Genomic DNA, 27,206 nt, shown 5'->3' with positions numbered 1-27,206 from the left:
TTCTTTTGGTATTGCTGTTTCATTCTAGTTTTAGACATAATGGGCACTTTTGGGAGTTTTCTTTTTTCTTATAGTGCTTCTTGGAGCTAAGTCTCCTAGAGAGTTTTAGCAATGTTACGTAGAGAAAAAGAATATGATCTGTAATTCTTGTCTTTGGAAACATTCAATATATAATTTATTGTATGCATACATGCATATAAACATGCATATACACAGAGTTATTTCTTTGCTTGATCTTGAATACAGAACAGATTGTTGAGACATTTATGACCATTGTGCTTGACCCTAGAATAATATAAGCCTATCGGTTAAGTTTTTTAATAGCTGTTATCTTTCAAGATGTTTCAGAAAAAGATACTGAGGGTTATGTAGTTAAGAGATTGTAGTAATTATAGAAAAATAATTAGGCTAAACTGCTTCAGATAAAAGGTTAAAAGCTGTTGTTTACATGTAAGCTAGTGCTAGCCAGGATTTGGAAAGTTATGGCTTTCATTTACTATAAAATGTAGTTTACTTTCAAAAGCTATTAAAATAAAAAAAAATCACTGTTGGTAGGAAATTTGGTCCATGTTGTCTAGCTTTAGAAGAAATTTCTGCAAGGTGGAATCCAGTGTGGTACTTAAGCAGTTTCACTGCAATGTTCTTCACAAACTGTGGAGTTAAAAGATTAGCATTTTAAAGAATGAGTTACTCTTCTGTTTTCAAAATATGAAATTTAGGAAGGAAATTTTTTTTTGTTTTTTATGCAACATTGGCAATGCCATTTCAGGAAGAGAAGAATAATTTGCATGTTGCTTGTTTGTTTTCCATTTGTGCATTTTGGCACTTCAAAATGCTAGTAAGTAGGTAGGGGAGGAGATTACACTGGTTCTGGAAGTACCTTTCTATGTTGAGGGAGGGAGGACAGCTTCCAGGCTGCAGGAAGTGGCAAGAAGAGGAAGAAGCAGGGCAGAGAGGAGAGCCTGCAGCTGGGACTGAGAGAGCAGTGAGATAAGCAGGGAGCAGGCCGAGCTATGCCTCTGTAGTGACAGAAACTTTCCAGGGACAGGAGGCAACTGCATAATGGGCTACAAACCAACAGCTATGTTATATGAAACCTGAGTGCAAATTTACTGCATGCAAAGACCTGTGCTTCAAAGATGTAGGGGGCAGCTACAGACTGATTTGTAGTCCCTTATTTTGATTCTGCTCTACCTCATCAATTTGACATTTTCCTGTCTACAAAAAGCCAATTATTTCTAGTTCTGTTCCAGTAAATCTGACTTGTGAGGATAGCCTGGCTTTCCCATCAGCCAGTTCTTGTGGCTTCCTCTTTAACAGGCAGGCTTTTTGGATTACCTTTCTCATCAACCTAACTTGGTAAAGTGAGCCTAGAAATAAAAAACATAGGAAGTGTGGAGTCTTTAAGGAGCCAAGTATCAAGGTCCTTTATTGACCTAGTATGGATCATAGTGGGACTTTGAAAAAAAACATTTTAGAATTAGGCTGTCTAGGAATTAGGACCTTCTGCGTTCTCTATAAAAATCTCTTTCTATTCGGAAAAAAAAAGGGAACGTGGGAGGGCTGAATAGTTGTCATTGCTAGTTCATTCTTCATTCCACAATAACTTAAGATAACTAAGAGAAAGTGTGTCCCTCTTACAGGAAAATTTCTGATGAGCTAGGCTCTGTTACTCATAAGTGCCATTTGTAACCCCCTCTTGCTGTGTTGCTGTCACTGCATTCTGGCATTCTGAATATTTTAAACATATAACTTTTATTGACATGCATGTTATTCCTGCTGTACAGCTTCTATAAGAAAATGTTGCAGTATACTAGATTAGCTTGCTTACCATATTATCCCCAATTTATATAAAAGCAATGGAGTTACTTGGGTTAAAAATGTTTCTTTATCCTTTCCCTATGGTTTTCTTCTCAGGATAGAAAAGCAGAGCTGTAGTCTTATGTAAAAGCTGTTAATCAGGCTTAGTGTAGCTTCTGCCACGCTGTTGAAAATTAAGACCTACTGCTGTAGTTGATTGTTTGAATGCCTTTACAATGGTAGTCTTTTTCTAGTGCATTTCACAAGCTCTGTATTTGTGCATATGTACAAATGAAAATGTAATTCAGAAGAAGTCATCACCCCACAACTCCAAGTCTTCACTTAAAAAAAGCTGTTGTGCTGTGAGTAATGTTGTTACAGAGGAGAACTGAGGTACATAGAACAGCTGCAGGGAGGTGCTTGCATGCCACATTCCTACATTATAGTAATTTCTGCTATTCATTGACTTTGATGAATGCTGAATCAATCAGAACTTAATTTAAAAAAAAAAAAAAAGTGGGAAATACAGATTCTAACACCAGAAAAACTTGAAACAGGTATCAGTTCTTTTCTACTGGTAGCCATTAGACTGGCACAAATAGGCGTGAGCTAAAATTCAAGAAATTCCATTTAAACACACAAAAGAGCTTTTTTGCATTGAGCAAGGTCAAGCAGTGGTTGCCTGGAGACGTTGTGGTGTCTCCATCTTTGCATATTCAAAACCTGACCAGGCAATGCCCTCTGCAACCTACTCTGGCTCTGCTTTGAGCAGGGGAGCTGGACTGGCTGATCTTCAGAGCTCCCTTCGAATCTGTGATTCTGTGAAGACAAATATTTCATGTGATATTGGCACAATGACTTGCAAATTTTGGTTTCTTTCTAGTGTTATCACCTGATAATTTTTTTAAATTTGTAAAATGAAATTTATTTTCATATTTAATAATTTATGCTTACATACATGTAATGTCTTTGTCATTTAACAGCTACATTGCCTGTCCATCTAAGAAATCCAGGACACTAAGATTTATTACTTCAATAAATGGAATTTTATAACACATGTAATATTTATTTGGTAGTGGCTCTGTTTCAAATTCTCTTTGTGTGGTTCTCATGGTTAAATATTACAATGTTAAATTAAAAATACAAATGGGGATTCTTTTTTTATTATTCACGTCCTTGACATTTCTAATGGGGTCTTCAAAAAAGTCATCTGTTATGTTCTTTTGTCATTTCTGCTAATGAAAATATGAACTTTCTTAGCTTCTAATAGATTTTTAAGCCATGTTCCTAGCATCAGTGAGTCAGTACCTTCCCAATGTTTATATCAGAGATTTACTGCCTGTTAACTTTGATTCTGTTTCTCCTGAGTGGCTTTACATTCCCAGAAGATTAAATTCTTGTAAATATTTGTCTCTTTGCAGTGAGGAGCTACGGAAAGAAGCGCGACAGCTGAAACGTGAACTGCTGGAAGCAAAGCAGAAAAAAGAAGAAAGAGCTTTAAAACCCAAAGAAAAGGAAGGTAAGAGTATGTTCTAGCAGGTGTTGTGTAGATCTCCAGATAACATTCAAGTTTTAAAGTTTTTTAGTAGTTTTGTGTTTCATGTGGATTGTTGCAATGTAGATTTTTTTTCCAAGAAAATTATTTTTCCTTAAGAATGGTGGTAATGTAAGGACACCAGTATATAAATAAATTGTACAGGTACCATTCGTTCTTTCAAACAAGGTAGTATTTGTCCTTCTAAACATTCTTTAGTTATGTCTGTGTACTTGGGCAAGCTTCTGGATTTGAAATACCATGGCATGTGATTGAATTCTTTGGTGGGGACATACCTGTTCTGACCTTTGACTTGGAAAGTCTTCTTGACATTCCAACTTGGGAAGGTACTTAAATGCAGATGGTTAACTTTGAACGCAAAGCTACTGACTTCAAACTTTTATGCATCTTATGACACCAGTGGAACTCAAATTCAGAAAGTTAGTTCCATGTTTATTTTCTATAAACCTTAGCAAAATGGGATCTTCAGATGCCCACTTCTTTGTCAGACAAATCTTATAATCTTTTTCTGTCTAAATGTGCATAAACTGCTGAGTTTATAATAGCATCTAAGGTGCATATTTTAGTGCAGGTGGATGTAACACCCTTTATTAGCTGAAATGAAGAAAAAAAAAAAGAGTGGTTTTTAAGCACTGTGGAGTTGCTAGACACATTTCTGGAGTGGATTCTTGGTCCAGTTCTCAAAATACCATGTGAAATCTGGAAGAAAATATAAAATTATTCAGAAAAATTTCCAGATGACACACAACTTAGAAGAGTGGTAGAAAGTATAACACCATTTTTAGAAAAATTCATGGACTCTCTTGAATAACAGGTGAGCTTGATCAGCAACCAGTTTGGCAAAAAAAAAAAAAAATACAGTATCTTGAACTTGTATATGAAATCTGGCACCAAATTTTACAAAGTAGTGGCTCTGAAAAAGTTCTAGGAATTATGCTCAATCCCTGAATGAATATATCATTGGCAAGGTAATGAATGCTGTCACAGGCCATGTAAAAAAAGAACTGCAAGCAGAAGTGTAGAAAAGGTAAAGAGTAGTCCTTATGTACATATATGATAAATTATACTGAATAGTAACATACATGGCAGTTGTAATACTATCACTTAAACATTATCCCTGTTCTGGTGCCAGTTAAATCAGACGACTTATTGCAGAGTAATTTGAGTAAATCCATCTTTACGGTGGCAGTCTAAAGTAATACTTGGACAATACTCATAGGTACTACTATGGTACAGTTTTGAAGGATACCTTTTACTCAAGGAAAGGGAGCTTATATATCAGAGTTGTTGGGTTTTTTACTTTCTTTGATGTAAATAGCAGGTAGGAGATAAACCTGTTGAAAATCTGTAGGTAACAGCTAATGGTGAAAATCATCTTCAATAATCTTGGTTTTCCTTTTCGTGATTACTGTCAGAATACAGGAAGGGGTCTGTTCCAATACCTGTTGAGAAAGATACATGCAGGAAAGAACCTATTGAACAAGTTCTTGGCGTACGTAACTAAAAATTCTAAAAATAAACACACTCTAAAATTTAAGACAAAATTAAAAAGATATGAAATGAGATGCAAATGGTGAAGGGCAAAATTACTAATAAAAATACAGTAACAGGAGGTGAATGAGCAAGAAGAGAGTTGGTTGTCTTTGACTAAAGAGGAAATGAGCTTGAACGCTTGTTGCCACTCTGTCTTTAGCATAGCGGTCAACTTTGCTCATACGGTTACATATGATCAGTGACGTAGAAGGAAGGGTTCAGATACAGAATAAGCAACTAGAGACCACTTGGATAAATTAGGTGCATTAAAATCATTTGAACTTAATGGCATTCACTGAAGCATATTAGGGAGTTGGCTAAAGCAGTCTGAGAGACATTAACATTAACAAAATGTTAACAAAATGCTTTAAGAGAATTGTTTGTAATCAAAGTGGCAAGCAGGATTCCTGGGAATCTGTTTATTAGTAATCTGGAGAAAACAATAGATTACCTTTATTAAATTTGCAGACTAAAAAAATATATGGGACAGGGAAGGGGAAGATGAAAGAAAAAAAGAAAGAAAAATGCAAACTTATGTGATAAGGTTGCATTTTCACATGCAGTTGTTTATGTGAAGAGCTGAGTGGCTCACTCTCTTTCCACCAGTCCATGTTGGAGCTTTTACTGATGTGATTCAGTTTAAATCAGAAGAAGGGTGTTCCTTCTTTTCTTTGGTAGAATAGTTTTGTGCTGGGTTCATAGATTAAGTCAGTTCATAAAACCCAGGTCAAAGTAAACAAAATATGTTTACCTTGGGAGGTCTGGGGGAAAAAAAAATCATTATAGTAAGTGATTGGTATGTCTCTTGCAAATTATGAGTTGCACAAACACAAGACATTAGGTAGCACTTAGGCAGCTTAAAATCTAGGAAACATAATGAGAGGAAGTCGATAGTGCCATGCTATTGAAAAAGACTAAAGTGTACTGTAAAACGTATAAAATGGGCTGTTGTATACAAGACAGGCTCATTTTCTCTTCCACCTGAGCAGGTCTTCAGCCTTAATCCTTTGGTCATGTTTGGTGATTGCACTTGAAAAAAAGGTACAAGGCATTTTAGGGGAGTACAGAGGAGAGCAACAAAGGTGACTGATGGTCTGGAAAGCATAATATTTAAAGATTGTAAGAATTGGGGCTGTTTAGTTTAGAGAAGAGATGACTTTGTAAAAGGGGACATATTAATGATCATCAAGAATGTCAAAGGCTACCATGGAGAGGAAATTATCCTATATAATCCTTGTGGAGAGGACAAGAGATAATAGGCTTCTGTGGCAGCTAAAAAGATATAGGTTAAATGTCAGGGAAAACTTCCTAAACATAACTATTGAAATAGATGACCTACAGAGTGGAACTTTTTAATAGCAGATTAGGCAAATACTTCCTAGGACTGATGCAGAAAAGGTTGATCCTGCCTTTTGGGAGGGATGGGCTTAGATGTTCTGTTTTTCAAGATTTTGTGAAGCACAATTTAATCAAAAGAAAGGTAAGATGTGACCTGGAAGAAGGTTTTGATAGGGAGGAGAAACTAAGCATCTTGTTAATGGTGATAGTAATTAGGTGGAAGCATTACCAAAAGCATTGTATTTACCATCACTGTGACTCTTTAAATCAAGCAGTTAAAATAAAGGGTTGGTTGTAGGTCTTCCAAAATAATTCAGTAAAGCAGTACTCTCTTTACATTTTGCTTTCTCTTCAAATAACTTATTCAGGTTATCTTGTGAGTTATTTTGTTTGTACCCTGAAAAGAGAAAATCAGTGTCCTAATGTTTCCCTTTTTGAGGAAGTCTTGCACAAAGAAACGTAATTCACTGTATGATCAAAGGAAGTAAAAAATTTTCTGGTGATAGAGAATCGACCATTACAAAATCCACACCCAAAGAATAAATGCAAAAAACTCATTAAACGTAATTGGTGCGTGAAGGAGAGGAAACTGTTCCTACATTTAGCTAGAATGAATATGTAGTGCTTAAAGGTGATGACTGAAAGGCAAACAGGAGGTTTACTGTATAACTGGCATAAAGTTTGGGTTATGAAGGATTCTGGATTAAGTATAAGAACAGCTTTAATTGAGAGATGAGTTTATGATGCCAGGCATTTAAAAGTGATCAAAACACCATTGTGAAATATCAGAATTTACTCAGCATTGTCACATGGTCTTTTCATTAGACATTTAATTGAAAAATACATTAATGGTCCTCTAGCTGCGGATGCATATTGACACTGGTAGCATAAAATAGCCATAAAGTTGCCATAAATACCGTGTATTTTGACACCAGAATTTAGTGAGAACAATATAAAAAAATTTAAAATGTTAATCATTGAGGGAAAGCATGTCAACAAAATATGTAGGTGTGATCATATTCTCTTCTGTGAATAGCTAGTTTTGCCAAAAGGGATGGCCCTGTAGGATAACTGCAAATAGTCTTTGGGAAAAGGTTTTGTTTACAAATAAATAAAATTTGTAATCTCCCATTCCTGCTTCTAAGGGATTTCTGTTGTGTCTAATAAAATCCATATATTAATAGCTAGGTAAATAATCAAAACTTTTTTTGGTTTTCTTCATCCATGCTTTAATATTTTTTTCTACCTCTAAATCCTTTTCCAGCTCTCAGTTTGGGTATTTTCTCAGAGACAGCAGCAACCAGAACAGAACAAGGTAGAGACTCAAGCTTAAGTAAATTTTTTTAACCTGTCCTTAAAAGTTCAAAAGTCAGATTGTCTTTCCTGATTTATCAGGACAACAGCTCACTTGGCAGTATTGCCAAAATTCAGACTAAGAGGGAGGAAGATTTTAAAACATAGGGTAAGTATCTTTTGCAGCATTTTACAGGTCACATTTTGTATGTCATTTGAAGTTTCATTTACTGTCGTCAGTAACTAGATTATTTAGTAAAGAAATAGATTTGTTTAGTAAATAAACTTACTGTCTAAATTTGTTTAGTAAGGAAGCTTTCTGTCTTTACGGAATCAAGAATAACAATAGCATATTCTGTGCCTTGGGATGCTGGGTCCACATTTGTTACATATAGGAAAAACTAAGATTCTAAAAGTAATGTTTTGATTTTTTGAAGGAAAAGGAAAGTTGTTTTTCTTATTTAAAAGTAAGTGAAATGTATCAAAGTATCAGCTACACCAGAATCCACTTGATGTTCTCAAACATTAACACTTGATGAATAAGTAAAAGTAACATGCTTAAATTATTTGTAATACAAAAACAATGAGGTGATGAAACTATCTTAACATTTTCCTGTTGCCTGCCTTTGTCCCAACTTCAACTGATGTCAAAAAGTACCAAAATGCTGGCAGCATCATCTGGCACTTGCTAAATATCTCTTCCTTTAATGGTCTTTCTGGTTAGTTACTATGATTTCTATAAAGTTTGTTAGTATGAAGTTTAAAATGGTCAATTTTCAGTTCTGGATTCTACCCACTGCATTTTGGAAATCATTCTCCAGATGTCCTTCACAAGCCTATCAATTTGTATTCATTTGAATTGTACCAAGAACAAGTACAGTTGCACGATACGTATGTTTCTGGTAAAGGATGAAAGAATTGAAACTTCAGGAATACCTGAGGAAAGTTGAAATTTTAATAGGAATTTTAAGTAAAAGTTTATATCTGCATTAGTGTTTTACCACAGACCAGATGTGCACTTTTGGATGAAGCCATGCTGGATGATGCATTCCAGGAGCATATCTGATGAGCTCCAACTGGTAGCCTAAATTAGAACAGCCCCCAAAATAATAGTAAGCATATCAGGGCCTCAGCATAACAGTTTTGCTCCTGTTTCATCATGTTCTTGGGTAATGTTGAAATAGCCAAAGTTTTCCTGTCTTTTGTGAATTTCAGCCTTATAACTAGAGGTGACCCAAAGACACAAAAGTGATCCAGAGCTAACTGCCTACTTTTTTAAAATATTTGAGTCTATTTGCACTTATGACAGCTTTTATTTTCATCGTGGTTTGTATGGAGATAAAAGCAGTTTTCTGACGTTTCCCTTTTTTACTCTAAACAGCTACTCTTATTTTTTCTTTAAAGTCTGTTGGAACATTTCAGTTCTGAAGCATCAGCTTTGAAGAAGATAGAGGTTAAAATTTAGAATATATGTTAGAAACATTAAGTAGCAGCTAGTGACTGCTAACCTAATAATACTGCTGTCTTGTAGTGATGTTGGAATAGTAATTTAAGAAGCATAATTTCATTGAGCAAAGGCCTCCAAACTTTCTCAATAATATTAATTGTGAAAACACTTAGAGTCATAAATATCTGTAAGTTTTTATAAAACTAGCATGGTGTTTTATCTTAGACTTCACTTTGGTCTGTATAACGTCACCTTACTGTATTGTACTTCATGGTTGCTGTATTACCAAAATTGAAACAGGACTGAGTATTTACACTGGATCTTATGACTATTGAAAGAACATTGTTAGAAAACTATGAATTTATTAATTGTCAAGAAACAAAAGTAAATGTCATTAAATACTAGATTCTAGTCCAGGAAATACTAGATTGGTGAAAGGAAGGAAAGGTGTGGAAAATGTCATTGAAAATAAATTGAGAGTCGTGTTGGGGTGTTAAAAAATTATTTCCTTAGTATTAAGGAAAAATAATTTCACGCACAAACTCATAAAATAAAGAAACTGGGAAAGCCACAATAGTGAAAGATATTCCAGGTTTGTACTAGAAAACAAACTGAACATGAATTTACACTGTGATGTGGCTGTGATTGTGTGGTTGTTGCTACAAAGGCATTAACTGTAAAAGCACAGTTGTATTATTGCACTTGGTTCCAAGTATTGTACCACCAAAAAAGATACTGAAAAATTGGATACAAATGGACAAAAAACCCCAAACTAGCAGAAGACTAGGTGAACTAATTTATTAGGAGATACTTGAAGATATGTCTAATTTAGGTAAGGAGTGGGATGGAAGGGTGGAATCTTAAGTATTTAAAGATGGTGAGTGAAAGGAATGAAGGATACCTTTACTGTGAAACAGCCATTTACAACTGAAGAATAACAGAAGAGACTTTAGAAACACTTTTGTTTGAATATAATGAAATCTAACAGCAGTAAAACAGTGTTGTACCTGAGCACGTAATTTCATCCCAAAGTTAAAAGCATTTATTATATCTCACTTAGTTCACTTAGTAATTTTTTTTTTTATTGGCCTGAATTTTCATCAGTGCAATAGAGCTGTCAACATGCAAGACAGTCTGCTAAATGTATAACAGTTTACCTGTTCTACATTGGTTTACATATAAGAATTGCGTATATTTAAAACAGCAACTATCAGGAAATTAATGTGTATGTAGCAGAAGATTTTTCCATTGTTCTCTCTGTCCTCTTGGGGATGTGGGATGGAGAGTGAGTTGTGTCATGCAGTATCAGGTATGACTATGGAGATGGTGCAGACACTTGTACAGTGTCTGCCTATACTCTGAGCTGGCTGCATTAGGAAAAAATGCTAGTTCAGAGGCTATGTAACTGACCTGATTCTGTGCTTGATTAATAAATACTGCATCTCAGCCAAAACATAGAAGGAGAAAATAGCAGGAGAAATTCACTGAAGACCATAGAACTGTGAGAATAAGGCTTAGGTCATACTGGACTTTTTGTAGGATCGGGGCTAATTCTGAGAGGATGCTAATGAATGGGTGGCAGCACGACACATCTATTTTACATCCACTGGCAGATCTTTATTAGTATTGGTGTCACATTTAGTATCACTACTTCAAATTGTTCATGATACATATTATGCCTACCTGATTTTTTTCTGTTTTCAGAGGTTAGATTAATTAAGGAGGATTAGGGTTGAAAATTTAGGTGTTTACATTGTTTCAAGAGGACAGAGAATAAAACTAATTCCCTCCATACATGTTTGATTATAACCAGCCTTCCAATTTGTGAATAAGGTTGTTGACTATGCCAGACTGCTGTCAAGACCTTACTTTAAATAAGATGTTTTTCTTTTATGTGACATTTGCTGTAGTGATGCCAGAAATTACATCAAACACTATAATTTGAGTGCTGGATTACTTCAGCATTTTGAAGAACTTAATCAAGTATTTGAAAAAGATACACTTTTCAAAGTTCTATAGTGTAAACCTGTGAATATACTTTAGTAAAGTTTGCTTTAGACCAATACCATCTACCCAGTTGTTTAACTATATGTTGGTTTTAAATAGTAGTAGTATTTAAGAAGTAGTATTATAGTTTTTCTTGTTAGAACATTTTTGTAAACTGTCTGATAATCTGTGGATGATGAAATTTAATTGTCACACATGAGAAAACAGAAAAGCTACAAAATACTATCTGAGCAGAGAAACCTAACTAATGTAAAAACCAACATTCAAGTCTAAGAATTCTACTGAGGCGTGAAGTATTTTCTGGTTTGTTTTTAACTGTAGTATGGTAATCAAATGATTGAAGTGTTTAGAAAACTCTCAAAATTTAGCAAGGATGCCAATTTAAGATTATGTTTTATTTGTGTTTTATTATTAGGTTTGGGTAATATCAGTGACACTTAAAGATTGAAGTCCTGTCTTACATGGAAAGATGCTTGAAGTCTGAGGCTTTAACAGAATTGTGCACCCTTGACAACATAATGAAAACAACAAAATCCAAATTTTGGTAGTTTAGGAATTATGCAGCATAACACATTAAGTATGAAGATGTTGCAGTATATACAGCATAGCTGCATTGTATCGAAGTATGCATCTTGAGTGTATCACTTTTGCAAACCTTTATGTTTTCTTCCAGTATTTAATTTTTTTCCTCATTTAATTTCATAAAATAATACCCAGCATCCCTATTCGGTCTCTTCCCTGCTAAAGTGAATGCTTTTTCCTCTTGTCTCTCTGTCTGCAAAAGAAAAGAGGACAAAATCCTCACTGTAAGCCAGTTTTTATTTTAGTAGTAATGTTAAGCATGTGCTCAAAATCAACTGACATTAGAAAATTAACCACATTTTAGACTGGGACTATGTGCCTAAAAGCTACCAAAGTTCAGAAAAGATTCACTAAAAACTTCCACTACACATGTTAAAGTTTACGCTGTTTTACAAATCAGTGGCCTCTGCTCTTTCAAAGAAATGTTTTGAAGCCCTAGGAATTACTTCTAAGATTTTATTATTTATGTTGGCTAAATGAACTAGTAAGTTTGCTCTAGAACTGTTGTTTTTTCACTGTAGCACAGTAATCAGTCCAACCCTGGAAGCTCATTCTATAAGCAAATCTATTTAGTTATTCACAGTTACTAAATATTTCCTGACTCTTACCTCACTTGTAAGCAAACAGTAGCTCTTCAGGAACTTAGGCAGGCCAGAGCTATAGTAACAGTAACTGAATAGTAGTCAGAGGTGCAAAGAAAACCACAACTAGAAGTAGTCCTAAACAAAAATATACTGGAGAGTGTTATAAATTCTTTCAGGCATAACATTATTTCATATTGTATTTTCTGGTATATTCATTTTTATACTACTTTACAGTAAGTTAATGTTTTTATTTTCATAGACATAGTATTTAATGCTGGAAGAAAATTTTTTTCCTGGGTTCTGGAAGAAGTGTGTTACCTGTTACTCCTTATTGTAGGAGGTGGCTTTATGTTCTCCATCTGTCACTTCTGATAGGAATTCTATTTTAATTCATGAAATATTAAGGCATATCAGAATTTCTTTTGTAATTCATAAGGGTTTTGTTTGGTTTGGAACAAAAATAGGTTTTCTTGTCAAGATTTGAATTTCATTAAGATTTTTGAACCCAGTACTGCATATCTCCATAATTCCAGAAGAATGCAATATAAACTGAATATTGATGAATAGCTGAAAGTGGAATGTACCACACGAATACAGTAATGTGTTTTAGGCCTCTTATTTTAATGCAGAAAAACAGTCAGTCATTACTTCTTTCATTTCAGACAAGGAGTTGTCCAGGGTTTTTCAGTTTTTTGTTTTTCCCTTTGGTATTTAGTCTAGCTATATCATGCATTTCTTGAAATTTCTGTCCATTCTATTAAATGAGATGTGTCATCTGAGTTGCTAAAGAATGCATTTGAGATACTGACAAAAGTTAACGGCTCCACCACACTTCAAACATATACAAACCCTGCTAAATAAACTGGGGTGCCTTTTCATACAGATTTCTTTGTATACTCTCCTTGTTATCTTACCATGGTTCTGCATGAACTCATGATTATATATGCGAAGTGTGTTACAAGAGTTAATGGCATTACTTTTGTGAAGTTCAGCATATCAGGAATGTTTTGTAATGTAAGATACTTAAGTATATTTCTGTAAAAATCTTCATGCTAGCTGTGCCTCATCAAAGAAAAAACACAAACTAAAATTCTTTCATAGATCCTTGTCAGCACTGTAGGCTCTTTCTTTTTTATGGTGACATTAAACCTTCAGAAAGAGCATGTATTTTTCTTTGTCACAATACGTATTGTTTCTACCCTTCTGAAGATTAGTGTATTTCTGGTAATACTTTCAGCAAGCCAAACTGCTTCTTTTTCTGACAGATGTTTTATGTGCTGCTTCATTATCTCTTTCTTAAAACAGAAACAAAATCTCTACATTTTATACAGATTCTACCTCCTTTATCACAAGGACAGTCATTCTTACCAGGTTTGTCAAGACTGATACAAATAACAAAATGATAGAATAGCAAAGTTCATACTGTGGAAAATTCTATGCATACTGTCAGAAATACATTTGTCTCAAATTGTACCTTACCTGTGCCACAACTGGTGTACATGCTAAGCCAAAGTTAGCCCACCTGCAATGATAGAAATGAAGCCCAGTCTTTAAGGCCAATATGATGTGAGCATAAGCAGTGGTTGTACTTTTCTGATGTACCACAGTCAGCAGGCCTAGAACTCCTACTTCTTGCTTTTCATAAAGTAGAAGATAAAATTCAGTTGCAGTTTCCGAAATAGAGCATGTCTGATGCAACTTTTGTTGAGTGTTTATTATGCTATTAAATTTACCAGGTGCTATAGGAATTGAGCTTAAAACTATCAAGCTTTCTCTTCTGCTCCACGTCCTATTTAGGGATTGATCCAAACCCATCCAGATTGTCATTCAGTTCAGTTCAACACTCTTGGATCAAGTTCTCATGTCTTTGTTAATACTTCTGCGATTTTGTCATTAAAAACTGACATCATTTGAACTGTTTCTAATTTAAGTGTGAGCAAAATAAACCCTTCTGTATTTTTTTTAAATCAATCTCTTCCTTTCTGGTTTAAAGACTTCTGACTCTCCTCTTTAGTTTCAGGCTATCTTTGGAAACCATGTCCCAAACCCAAAGTTTTAGGTTATATTACACCATCAGGTTGGCATCTGTTACTCCTTAAAGGAATATTTCAGGATAGAAGAATCTATCTGAAAGAAAATAAATTACTTAAATGCTGAAGTTTTTGTCATGGTAGGATGAAGGCTCTCTTGGCAGTAACTCAAGCTAGCTGAAGTAAGTAGCAACGTACTTAAAAATGCTGTTAAAAGTAGGATGAAGTGTATTTTCAGTAAGGAAGGTTGTCTTTTTCTTTTTTTTTTTTCCGCCTCACCTTCCTTACTGACAGAATGTACACAGCAACTTGTTCAAACTAAGGAAAAAAATCTTTCTTTGCCTGATGCTATTTACAGTTTGTGATGAGATGCCTCTAGGGCACAAGTGTGCAAGATCCCTGTAACTTAAACTAGTATCTTCTGCATCCTGCAATATTTAAATAAGGTATTTAATTGTTATTTCACTGCTGTGCATCCATGTCATGTTTCGTTCATTTTTGTCTGAGTATATCGTCTTAGATTAAGGAGTTTGGAGCTTAAATATTTTAATACCAGTGTAATGATCCTTATACTTTCGCTGGGTCAGTAAGCTGGACCTAAGTTTGCCAAGCTTGATGTGAAGGTCAAGTCCATCATACAGTGCTGTGGTTCCTCTTTTTTGCAACTCTATTGCAAAAGATTTGGAGGAGCTCTGGGATGCTAACTGGGAGATATGAAGTAGTAGCCAGCAATCTGTTTTTACATTTTAAAAGGTTTTTTACATTTTAAAAGGGTTCTTCCCGGTGACAAATCTCTCTTCCAGATGTTTTCTTTTGCTTGCTAATTACCTCAGTTTATTCATGCAGACATGAAATAATTTTATCAAAGAAATGCTACTTATCAAAACTGAGTACTTTATTTATATTAAGAAATAGACACTGTTTGTGGTTTTTAAATGATCGTTGGGAGTTTTCAGAAGTTTTAAAATGTGTTAGAAACCCATTGACATAGGGGCACTTGAAAATCCTTCCTGTTGTATTACTTGCTTTTAATGTGGAGTAATAGGTTGTAAGACCTCATGGAGAAATACAAGCATGTCTTTAAGTCATTTTAATGAAAGGTGCAGAAATATGATGCATACAAGTCCATAACTGTTTTGGTTGACTCACTCTGAAGTTAGTTCAGGTGGATCTGATTATCTTTTGTCTGGCTTATGAAAAGGATTTCCTAGGAGGCAGAGAGAATGAAGTTGAGGATTAGAAAAAATCTGACAGGCAAAGACCCAAGAAAAGAGTAATCTCTAAGAGAAGTCTTAAACCGAAGCTTAAATTATTTGTGTTAAAAGTGACAACTATATGAGTGTGCTAAAAATACACAAACACACAACTGCAGGGGAATTTAACCTATTTGTATGAGAATTATATTCGAGCTGCACTAGATTAAACTAAAATCTTAGTCAAAAGACATATATGACTAAGGATCACATCTTCTTTAAATTCAGCATGTGTATATCAAAGTTTGGATCACAGGTCTAAATGTTTATGGACAGCTTGAGACTGGCATTTTCGTAAGTTTTCACACTCTTCTCAGTTCTTTTGCTTGTCATAGTGTAGAATTATACTCATCATTGGGTAAATGGGCTTCATTTCAAAGGGCCCCTTTAGGTAAATGTCACCTGAAAGGTTGTTTTCTGTAAGAAAGTGGGTGGTTTTGTAGTTCACGTTATTTATCTAGAGGCTAAATGTTAGTTAAAACAAGGCAGTATGTTGTTTCCACAGTCAACAAGTTTGACCGGATACATGCATTTATGCAATAACTAGTGTTTGGTCTTCACAAGGGGTGAGTCTTGAATTAAGAATGGGGGTTTTTATTAGTAGAAGAGACTGAGATAATAGGGGGAAAGTCGGAGCTGAGCTATTATGATTTGTAGTTTTATACTGTACTTTATTATTCTCTTAAGTTCATCTGATATTATGGTGCATGAGATCTTATGGCAGATTTGATTTCATTCATTCAGCTGTTTTATCATCCCTAAATGTCTGTATATATGCATTTATCTTTTTTGATCATTCTAGAAGGTGGCTTTTCTCTTTCTTTATCTTGCTAGTACCTGTAATCCTCTGTTCTTCATTATATCCAACATGTCAACTAGAAAACAGGAAAAAAACAGCTCTAAACGGTATTATGTATGTTTGATTGTTTTTCCTGATATTCTTGAAATACATACATGCAACATATAAATTATGATTAAAAGAAATAAGAGATTTTATTTGTAGAAACATGTAAACAAATATTTTATATGTAGATATACCATTAGAAATGTATTTCCTCTTACTATGAAATGCTATGTTTATAAACTTTATAGAAAACTTTAGGTGAGAGAGAAATTTAGTTTGGAATCAGAAATTTTCTCAATATCGCTGTCAGCTGTTATCTAAAAAAACCTGAGGTTTGATTTAGATTTACAGTTCATCAGTCTGTACATCCTGAAATTTGTTGAAACAATTTCCTCCATAAATATTTTCTGTTCATCATTTGCAATGGACATCTGGAGGTTTTATTCTTCTGCTCCTTATCAGGAATAACAATCCTGTAAACATGTGTAAATAAATTTCAAGTATATTAAATCAATATGTGAAATGTCTTAATGTTATCCAAGAGGAAGAAAATTTGAAAGGATGGTGTTGATCAATTTTCAAATTGAGTTTTTGTCCTGTTAAATTATTCATTTGTCATGGCAGTGGATATTATGCAGAGAAGAAGCTGTTAAAGAAAGACAAAGGAGAGTAGCTGTTGACTAGTCCAGATATTACTTTGTTACTACAGAGTTTTCTTCGTGATTGACAAGATGGACTCTGTTTAAAGTAAAAATGTTATGGGGTTTTTCCCCTATTGCAAGATCAAGGATTTGATTTGTGGCTACTTCAGCCTACAAAACAGGAAAACTGTGAATTTGTCTATAGGCAATATTTGTCTATATTTGTCTACCTGTAACAAATAGTCACAGAATATTAATACACATAACAGTTCAGCTGCTCCAAGAAAGACCTTCAGAAATGAACGTAAACTTGTTAAAGGAATTTCAACAGTTTTCATTTCTCATCTTAACATCAATGTTTTAATTTCTGTTACCCTGCTATCCCCTTTCCCTTCCCCTCGGTAGTAAGATAAGATTGAAACAAAAGATTTTGGACTCATCGTCTGCCCAGTACAGTGTTGTGTTTTTCATTTCAGCAAGTAGCAAATCATTCTACTTGCTGAGAAAGCAATATAGCTGAAACATTTTATGGAAGTGTTTTGCTTGGTATTTCAGAAGTCACAAATTATCTCCAAAATGATACTAAATCATAAAACCAAGTTTAATTTCTTTAACCAAATATGTTTCCTTACTCAGAGGAGGAACCTGCTCCAAACAGTGTTGTTGAAGAATACCTGCAGGAGAAGAGAAAATATGAAGACAAGCGGAAGCAGCAGCCAAAGAAGGGGGTTTCTCGCGAAGATCAGGTAATAGTTTGACAACCTGGGGAAGAAAATTCCAGAAAAAGTTCTGAAAGTGTTTCTGTCTTCATTTGTGTAAAAAAAAAGTTTTAAAGTCTGTTATGTTTCATTTTCCATTAAAAGAATCTTATTATTTGTAAAAATAAATACGTACTTTTTGATCCCCTATTTTGATTACCCAGGTAGACAGGTAAGTGAAGTTCAATGTGTATTTGAAAGTGCTATCAGTTTAGTCACTAAAATCTTCCATAATGAAATGCTACCCACAAAGAGGTATCCTTGATTACATTTACAAGAGTTTGCATTTCTCTACAGTGCTTTCCTTGGCTCTGCAGCTTGCCCTAAGATAACATTGGGAAAGAAGTTTGCATACTTGGTATCTGTCCAAGCTGGGTTTTTTAACATTTTAAATTATGTTTTAAAGAGATTAAATTCATCCATACCTTTTGATGTTGTGAAATGAACAGAAACAGTTTTTAACTGTACTGTAAAAAGAAAATCCTTTTTAAATATAATGAAAAGTACTTTTCAAATTTAGTTAGGACATATGTGGACTTCAGTATGCAAATATGAGCAAAGTAAAATTTGACATAAATATTTGTTTTTTTCTAAAATAGGAAAGTTTGAAACTGTGAAGTATATGAAACTGCCTGTTAGATGGAAAATACCATTAACTTAAAAGCTGTGCAGTACATCAAATGCATTGGTTTATAAGTGCATGTCAATTCACCTACAAAGATGTTCGTATTCAACTGTTGAAGCTAGAAGAGATTGGAAACTTGAGGCTTAGTAATTTCAAAGCAGTGGTTGGCAAACCTTTATACATGCAGCAAGCTGATTTAGCTGTAAACTAAGAAGTTTATGGAAACTTTGTACATTCAAAAGCCCATTAACTTCGAACCAAAGAATACTAAAGCTCTGTTGGTGATGTGGGTCAAGGGACTTAAAACCACTTCTAATGAATTTATATCAGCCCTGTCCTGGGCATCATAGGAATACAAGGTGAGATGACAGGGATGTATATTTTAGTAGATCTCAATTTTTATTTATGTAACCCTGCTCGGAACTATTCAAAAGTAATTAATCAAATTCTTTGTAATCCATTTCACTTGCGGAGAGCCTCCTCTAGCCTTGCATCCCTCCTACCTGGTACTACAGCATACCATTTTCCATCCTCTGTACAAGAGTTAAAGAAGAGGGGGAAAGGTATGTGTCTCCTTACAATACTAGATGTTGGAAGTCCTAACCTTATAATTCTACAAGGGTCAATTTATAAAGTTATTCAATCCACAGTACAGCATCTAATCGCTCACTGCAAAAATGCCTACTAAAATATTTGGAAATTATTTCTATCACCAGTTCTATTCTATTCACAGGAATGCTGGCAGCAGACAAAATCAGACAAGACACAAGGGTTTGTTTGGTCACAATTTCATGTAAAAAGGGTTAGTTTGTTTTCTTCTGATGGCCTAGGCAGAGATTTGCTGTCTCAGATGTTGTTAGTATGGCGTTTGTTTGCAATAGTATGGAAAGCTATAGAAGTTGAATGATTTGCAGGCCCAAATATCTTTGAAATTTTCCTACCTCCCATCTTAAACAGAAGATTAAACAGAAAATAAGGAAAATAAATGCAAAAAAACGCTCCAAAACCTGCCTTTGGCAGTACTAAAATATGTTTTTGAAAGAATTCGAAAGCCAGGAAACTCCTAAAGTTAGGATTGCTCCCAGAAGGAAATCTGATTCCAGTGAACACTTCTGGTATTTCCTATTTCTGTTTTCTATTCTTGTTTAGTTTTTATTCTTTTAAATTTGGAAAACTTAACCAAACAAAACTAAACAGCCATACAGAGGTGTTTTACAACATAGGTGGCCAACCTATCACCTACAGATCAAATGTAGCCTGCCACGTAAATTCAGTCAAGCGCTTATTCCCTGATGCTTTCCTTTCCAAGAATGTCTCAAATGTCAGCAAAAAATAAGCTGTGGGCTGTGCAAATTATTCTTATGGTCTGCCCTTTTTTTGAAGAGCCCATCACAAGGCTCAGGCATATAATTCTTGTATAATCAAAATCTCATTCCAGGTGATCAGAAACAAGACCTGTGGTAAGATCTTCAGGAGTCACCTGAGATTTTGTGACTTCATTGTAGCTGAAAGACCGGGCAATGTCAGCTGGAGAAAAAAATACCAAATATAAATCAGTATGAGCTTAATGTATGCCGCGTAAGAACCTCTATCTGTAGAATTAGTTAAGGTGGTTCACTGTATTTGAGTTAAAAGCTTTGAATTTTTTTCAATGTCAGTACATAATTTAAAAGATCAGCAATGTAAAGTATATAAATATCAATCAAACTGGGTTTTCAAAGCTTGAGTGATCTGTAATTTATACAATGGTTTGCTTTACAAGAAGAAAGTAACAGGTTCAAACAGTAAAATTCATTGTCAGCAGTCAGTGTTGTTTAATCAGCTATTTTATTCTAGAAGTCGCCACAAGTTTTTGTTCCTTAAATATGCATTTTGTTTTCACTGGACAGGCAGACAAGTGCGCTCTCACACTTGTCACACCTGCAGGGTGCTGTCCCTGCTTGCTCTTGCTGCATCAACATTGCTGGCTCGCTCTCACTTGTTCTCTTTATGGGCACTATTCAATGCATTCTCACTTCCTTGTGCCCCCTGCCCCGGCCTCTAGCTCTCTTGCTTGCCTCTCTACAGTGTTTCACTTCTCTAAAACCATGTATTTAATTTCAGACACTGGCACTGTTGGATCGATTTAAATCAAAGTTAACCCAGGCAATTGAAGAAACTCCTGAAAATGAAGTTTCCGAACCTGAAGTAGATAATGACGAAGGATGGTGAGTTTTTTGGATTTGGATTTCTCTGTTTACTGCTGGAAATCCTACTGCACTAATATAGCCTCACTGCTAAGCGTATATTTAAGGAGTAGCAGAAGCACCAAATGTAAAGACAGCTGCTGCAGCAGGCAGGAGTCAGCTAAAATGCAGTGGTTTAGCTCTCTGGAAAATAAGGAGGGAGAGCAGAAGACATTTTGCTCTGTATAGTTATAAGTCCTACTAAAACTCTAAGTTAGGGGGTGGTAAGTATTTTAAAGACTGATAGATGAGATGAAGATAGACTGATAGACTCATCTGAAGTGTAGGGTGACCCCAAAGAAGTGGGATAGCAATAGAGTTGGTAAAGCACTGCGGAAGTTATGACCTCAACACCTCCCAGTCAAGGAAGCAACTTGTGCTGTGTTGTCTCATGTTCATCTTCCATCCAAAGAACCCACCTTAGGTAGAGAAAGGCAATAAAAATCAATATGGTTTGAAGTGTGATCCTGAAGTCTTAGACTGCAGGCTGGTAGATGATAATAAAAATACCTGCATAAAATTTCTAGAAAAAAAAGCAAAAAAAAATATCAAAAATGTTTTGTAAGGACAGATCATCTTTTTTTTATAAGGCGAGCAATAGTCCTGGTCTAATAAAATAGACCGTCTCTGCCTACAGCTTTTTCCTATGCATAAGCTACAGCAAAACTGCCACTAAAATAGAAGTTTTAACAAAGTTCTTGGCAAGTGTTTTAAGACAACTAATATTTCTGTATCTCAGATAACTTAAAATTATTAAGTGGAAGTATGTCAGGTATACCCTTATGGTCTTCCTAAAGACTCCCTTCTTGGGAGAGGGAAACCAATAAGATACCTACCTGCCCCAAAATCTCCAATTTTTTACTATTTCTTCAAAATTCTTACTAGCACCAGTAACTAGACCTGAAAAGAATTGAATTACAATAAGGAGAAAAACTAAAATGTACAAACATGTACATTAGACACCCTTTTTAAATAGAAAATAAATGATGTAACTAAAAGTCATTAAAGCATCTTGCATCTGTTTTGAGAGGACTCATACAAAACTGTAAGATAACTATATTAATGATGTAGTTTTTCTCAGATGAGAAGACAGTTAGCATTGGTAGGAAATGCAGACTGTCTAAATAACTTAGTTATTTTTACTGTCATTCTACAAATGAAAAAGATGTGCACACTGAAGTAAGAAAAGACACCATAAAAAAGACTTGAGGGAAGATTATATATGGAAGAAAAAGTGTTTTTTACGTCTTAACTCACTTTTTTTTTTCCACATGTTGATAAATGAAATTCTTCAACTATCTGTAAGTTACACATCAAGTTACAGTAAGCGATATTATAAAAATCGGGGGTTTTATATATTTAATCAGAAGATCTTAAGACTATTTGAAGATACATTCCATTAAAAAAAAAAAAAAAAAATCATAGGTCATGAAAGGTAAGGTGAATTGCAAATTCTGAGACCAGTTGTGTTAATGAGACTAAAATTTTAGATCGCTCTTAGTAACTTTTCCTTTCTTGTTTGTATCACATACATAATGAATGCATATATTTTAATTTAGTAAGATAAAGCTACACAGCTTGTACAACTTTACCATCACACCTTCTTGCTATTCACTGAATCAAACTGAGACCTCACAAGGGAAATTCTAGCATTTGCAGAACATTTCAGACACATGTACTGCCAGAAAGAGTAACACTAGTAGTATAGCACTTAGTGTAGAACTCTTGCAGTTTATAAAACAACATTTTTACATAAGTAATGTGTAATGAATGCATTTATTTTTTCAGTGTTCCTTTGTGGGCGTTAGTGTAGTCTGCTTTCATCTTAACAGATATCTTGGCATTTTCATTGCTGAAAATGAGCTTAAGTGTTACTAAGTAGGCTATTAAAAATCCTGTGATTCTTTCAAAATAATAGCAATTCAAACATTTGGCTTTTTATTTGATTGATTATATTCTTTACTTAAAATAATTGTATTATTTTCAAGGAAGAACTGAGCATTTCTCATAGCTTTAGAATCTAATCAAACCCTTTCTATCTCTGTTTCTCTCTGTCTCTCATTATTTATTGATTGATTGATTGTACCTAAGAAGACCAGAACATGGTATTTTAAAATAGAAATGCAGGTTAGGTTTTTGAAGTGTAAGTTTTCTTTCTACTTCTAATGTTAATTCCATTATCTGGAAATACAACCTTGCTTTCTTTGCTTATATTCTTTGGCCATTTTAACAGATAAATCAAAACACAAGCATCTTGACTTTGGATTATTGGTTTTGAAGCAATAAAGAGAATAATTTCCTAAATTTTGCCCCTTTCAGGATAAGTCTCATTACTTACTTGCTATTATTTTAAGTTTTCTTTTGCCACCATCTATTTGGTTGCTTCTTCAAACCACTTAGTCTCCCTTCATTATTATCTTTTCCTATCTCAGGCTCTTTGAGGATGAGGGATAACATACAGCATAAATTTTGAGTTCCTTGGATTTCACTGATATTTTGAGATCCTTCTGAGCTACCAATGTGCTTCTAAGTTCTCCAAGAATTTTAGAATAGACTATTTCAGTTGGAAGGGACCTATAACCATCATCTAGTCCAACTGCCTGACCAATTCAGGGCTGGCCAAGTTAAGGCATGTTATTAAGGGTGTTGTCCAAATGCCTCTTAAACACTGACAGGCCTGGGGCATCGACCACCTCTCTAGGAAGACTGTTCAGTGTTTTACCACCCTCTCAGTGAAGAAATGCTTCCTAATGTCCAGTCTAAACCTCCCTTATGCAGCCTTTCCATGAACCTGAAGGACTGGTCTTCATGTCTGATATTTTCTTGTCACAGTAATATAATCAGTCTTTTAAAGACTTTTATAGAATCTGATCACTATCTTTCCTATTCCTTTCTGAGTAACTACTGACATCTAATTGTTGATAATTCTTTTCTCTCCAAGTAATTCATACTGCAAGGAGTGTTGCAATTTTAGATTATGAAGTTGTATTTTTGATCAGAAAATAATATTGCATTCAGAATTGCACTAAAATGAAGACTTAGAATAATACGAAACTATATAATAGACTAATCATTAACATCATATTATTAATTTTGCAGTGCAGTAAATGTGCATGTTAACTTTACAGACAGATGAGACAGCCTATTTTCAAAGAATTTACTTTGAAGCTAAATAAATTGTAAAATGTGCCTGTTACACAAGTTGGCTATAAACATGTACAACATTAACAAAGCAATGAAGTCTTCTAAAAGCTATTAAAGATGTTAGAATCACTTGGAAAGTTAAATTTCATATTTTGGGATAAAAGTTTATGTTTTCAGTGTCTTTGTTGTACTGGAGTATTTGAGATAACTATAGTGACTTTACATTTTAAAATTCTTTCTTAATTCCAATCTACTCCTCAAAAGACAATAATTCTACTTTATTTGATTTTTATTAAATATAATTAATGTATGGCATGTGCATGCTTGATATGCACAAATTATGTGATTCCTCCAGGACATTTTTTAGGTCATGGTTGTTGTTTTTATGGGAAGTGAAGGCCTGCCAGTATGCTTTGCTCTACTGTCAGGGTCTGTTATCTGAGGTAAAAATGATTGCCTCTAAGACATTTTTATGTGTCCACATGAGTGGCCACACATTGAGGTATAATTTTCATTTTCTGTCAAGATAGAAACCATTACCAATTTGTTATGTTTTCTTTTATTTGGCAAACTTCTCTCTGCATATTTGGCTGAGCTGCTGTATTGGCATGGAGCACAGCAGACATTTGGGCACTTTTCAGCAGCATTCTACTTTTTATGCAAGAAAAAAAGAAGAAATATGACTCTATTGTAAACAGTGTGTATGGTGTTTGATAATTATTACCAGATTTTACTGTCTAAGAAGGCATCTGAGGAAGTGTTGTGAAGAGAGCTGAAGAGAAATGCATATTACTAAGTTTTAACATGAAATACCAGAATCTTTGCTGAGACATTCTTTTGCAAACTATACTGCTATGTGAAAACTATTATATATATATCTGTCTGCAGCAATCAAAATCCAATCTCCCCTACAGAATTCAAAAGTATCAAAATAAACATGGTATGTACTACCAGAAAGGGTACTCATAACAATAAAAATGGCTGCAAACAAGTAGATGGACACATTTTTACAGCATCTGGGTACCTCAGGAAGACATGCTTGATCCTAGTTCTTCCAGGCACAAGCATTATTGTCCCTATGGTTCCATATTGAGAACTATTGCTTCTGCTTTTCTTTTAATAATTTGTCAGATGTCTTCAGTACTATTTGATCATTAGTTGTTCTTTATTTGCTTACAGTCCAAACAAGAAAGAGTCAAATACATGAATTCATTCTTCTCTTTCACAAAGGTTGTACAGAGTGCAGCAGAGGTAGGTAGAGAAGATCTGGCAGAACTCAGTTGCTCATTCTGGGCTTAAAGTCTTACCCAAGAAGACATTCCCCCCAAAATGTAGATGAGATCCATCACAGTGGCAGTGAGGTGTCATTTGCTTAGAGACTAATAGTATGAAAACCAAATATGTCACAGCAGAAGACCCAGCTGGAATAATTCATCTACTTGGTACCTCCCATCTGCATTACTGGATAGGCCTGAATTTGAAAGTGAAAACACTGCACAGGCTACACTTTACACAGAACACTGCTGCTCCTCATCTTCTTTAGGACTTGGACTGCTGTATACATATAGTTGCGTGCACGTGACACCAAGTCAGGTTGTAATGCCACTTCAGGGCTCTGATTATAATATCAAATAGTTACAGCTATAGTGAAACCAAATTTTCAGTCCAGAAAGTATTATGGCAACTACAGGTAATGAAACTGATGATGCAGATCCTGTGAACATGACGTAAAATATTTTCCATAGGGAGAATCCAGCTACGGGAGAAAAAAGTTCAGATGCAATCAAGTATATTCAAAGATTGATTGCTTTAGCTAATCTGTGCAAAATATTCCTCGTCAAATAGGGTAAGAGTGATACTTAGTGCTCTCAGGTGCCCTCCCATCAAGTAATTCTGAGAGTTCTGAGTGGTTCATCTCTCTTTCAAAGTGTGAAAACTGAGACTAGATACAACACTCAGCTAAGTCTTTGTCAGTGTTGAGTGGAAGGATTACTTTATTTGTCAGTTTCTTTCATGCCTGTTTTCTAGCCCTTTCTAAGCCACAGATCTTTTCCTACTGAATGGTAACCTTCCTGAAACTGCTTTGGTTTGTAAACCAACTCCAGTACCATTCTTAAATTTAAAGCTTAATTGTCATGATCAAGTAACCCAAAACTCAAAAGGAGTAGCACTCCATACCACTAAAAAAATAAATACTTTGCACATTAAACCAATCTGAGTCCTGATAAGTATGGTTTTACATTATTGTTACTTCTTCAGTTTGGATTTGATGGAAGATGTCCAATTCATCCTGCTGGACCTTCAATATTCAGTGTAGAAACTGGAATATTAACATGTCAAAGCTGTCCTTTACCAGATGAACATGATTATGTGAAGTGCATTTACACTATTGTTGCCACTAGGGAAGCAGCCAAAGTTTGTATCATCCTCAGGAGAGGGGTTTGGTCAATTATTAATCCCATCAATTCACAAGTCAGGGCTGCAAGTAGACCTCCAGTTGATTTTAGAGTTTATGTTACAGTGGAGCACAGTAATTTTTCCTTCATTCTGCACCCAGCTAGAAGTTTAGGATTTCTTCTTCTGGATTCAGATCTCATCACTGGCCTCTATCTGTGCTCAGTAATGAATGCACTCTACAGCCATTTAGAATTTGACTGTCACTGTGTAGCCAGCATGCTACATAGTTCATTTAATTACTAGTGTGTAATGCCAGTGCTTCATAAATGAACCACTGCAGTGCTTCCTGGGTGAAAAGTAAGTTGTTGGATGTGAACTACAAAGCCTCTTAATCTTTAAAAGAGATCAACTTTTCCTTCCCCATGGAACGCTGTCGTAGCTGTAACTAAGCAATAAATGTAAATGAGACAGTCAGTTAAGTATTTTTGGGAGGATGTCTAGACTCTAAAACTTACTCTTTCTTTTTATATGAAATAACGTAAATCCATTCAGCTTTCAGATAGACTGTGGGACAAGAAAGAATGAGTAAAATGGGAATTTGGAATGAGGTGATAGTTGTTCACATGCTTTTTCAGTGTAAAATTCTTATGGTTAGTTACCTTTGTTGAGTCTGAGCTATTCTAAATGTTGGTTAATTTGAGGGATAGGGAAAATAGGCATTTTTTTAAATCAAAGTGAGTAAGTCACTGCCTGAAGATACCTTTCAGCTTACAGTCAAAACATTGTTGTGAAAATTATGTGAGAGTAAAGGTCTTCCATCTCAAACAAAAAGGCATTTCGGATCTTGTTTAATAGATTGTTTCATGTGCATGTTTTGTAATTAGTAATGTTGGCATGACTATTGTCATCTTAGTTATTTTTGACAAGCCTCATTTAAGATAGTGAGGATTAAAAACAATTCAAGTGGGAATTTAATGGCATTGTTCACTTAAATAGACTGTTTAAAATCTTGTGGCTCTTAGAAGGCTTTTAAAGATATCTTTTTCTTGGTCACAGAACATTATTTTGATTTGCACAGTGATGCTTTGCATAGATCTGATCATCTGATTATAGCCAAAAAAAGGGGGGGGGGGGGGGGGGGGGGGCGGGT

The 27,206-nt window shown here is 34.8% G+C and overlaps 1 protein-coding gene across 1 annotated transcript in view; it reads left to right on the top strand.

Moving 5' to 3' along the window:
• CWC27 (CWC27 spliceosome-associated protein homolog (S. cerevisiae)) overlaps positions 1–27,206 on the top strand; it is a 118,547-nt gene that overhangs the window by 80,680 nt on the left and 10,661 nt on the right. The window contains exons 11-13 of the mRNA XM_010580534.1: positions 3,222–3,319; positions 17,544–17,653; positions 20,394–20,497. Coding sequence (XP_010578836.1) covers positions 3,222–3,319; positions 17,544–17,653; positions 20,394–20,497 — 312 coding nt within the window. The remainder of the gene's footprint in view (positions 1–3,221; positions 3,320–17,543; positions 17,654–20,393; positions 20,498–27,206) is intronic.

Source organism: Haliaeetus leucocephalus, unplaced genomic scaffold, assembly GCF_000737465.1.
Source record: "Haliaeetus leucocephalus isolate CR32 unplaced genomic scaffold, Haliaeetus_leucocephalus-4.0 Scaffold722, whole genome shotgun sequence".
Taxonomy (NCBI): domain Eukaryota; kingdom Metazoa; phylum Chordata; class Aves; order Accipitriformes; family Accipitridae; genus Haliaeetus; species Haliaeetus leucocephalus.
The sequence above is the reverse complement of the archived record's forward strand: the minus strand, read 5'-3'. Positions and strand labels throughout refer to the sequence as shown.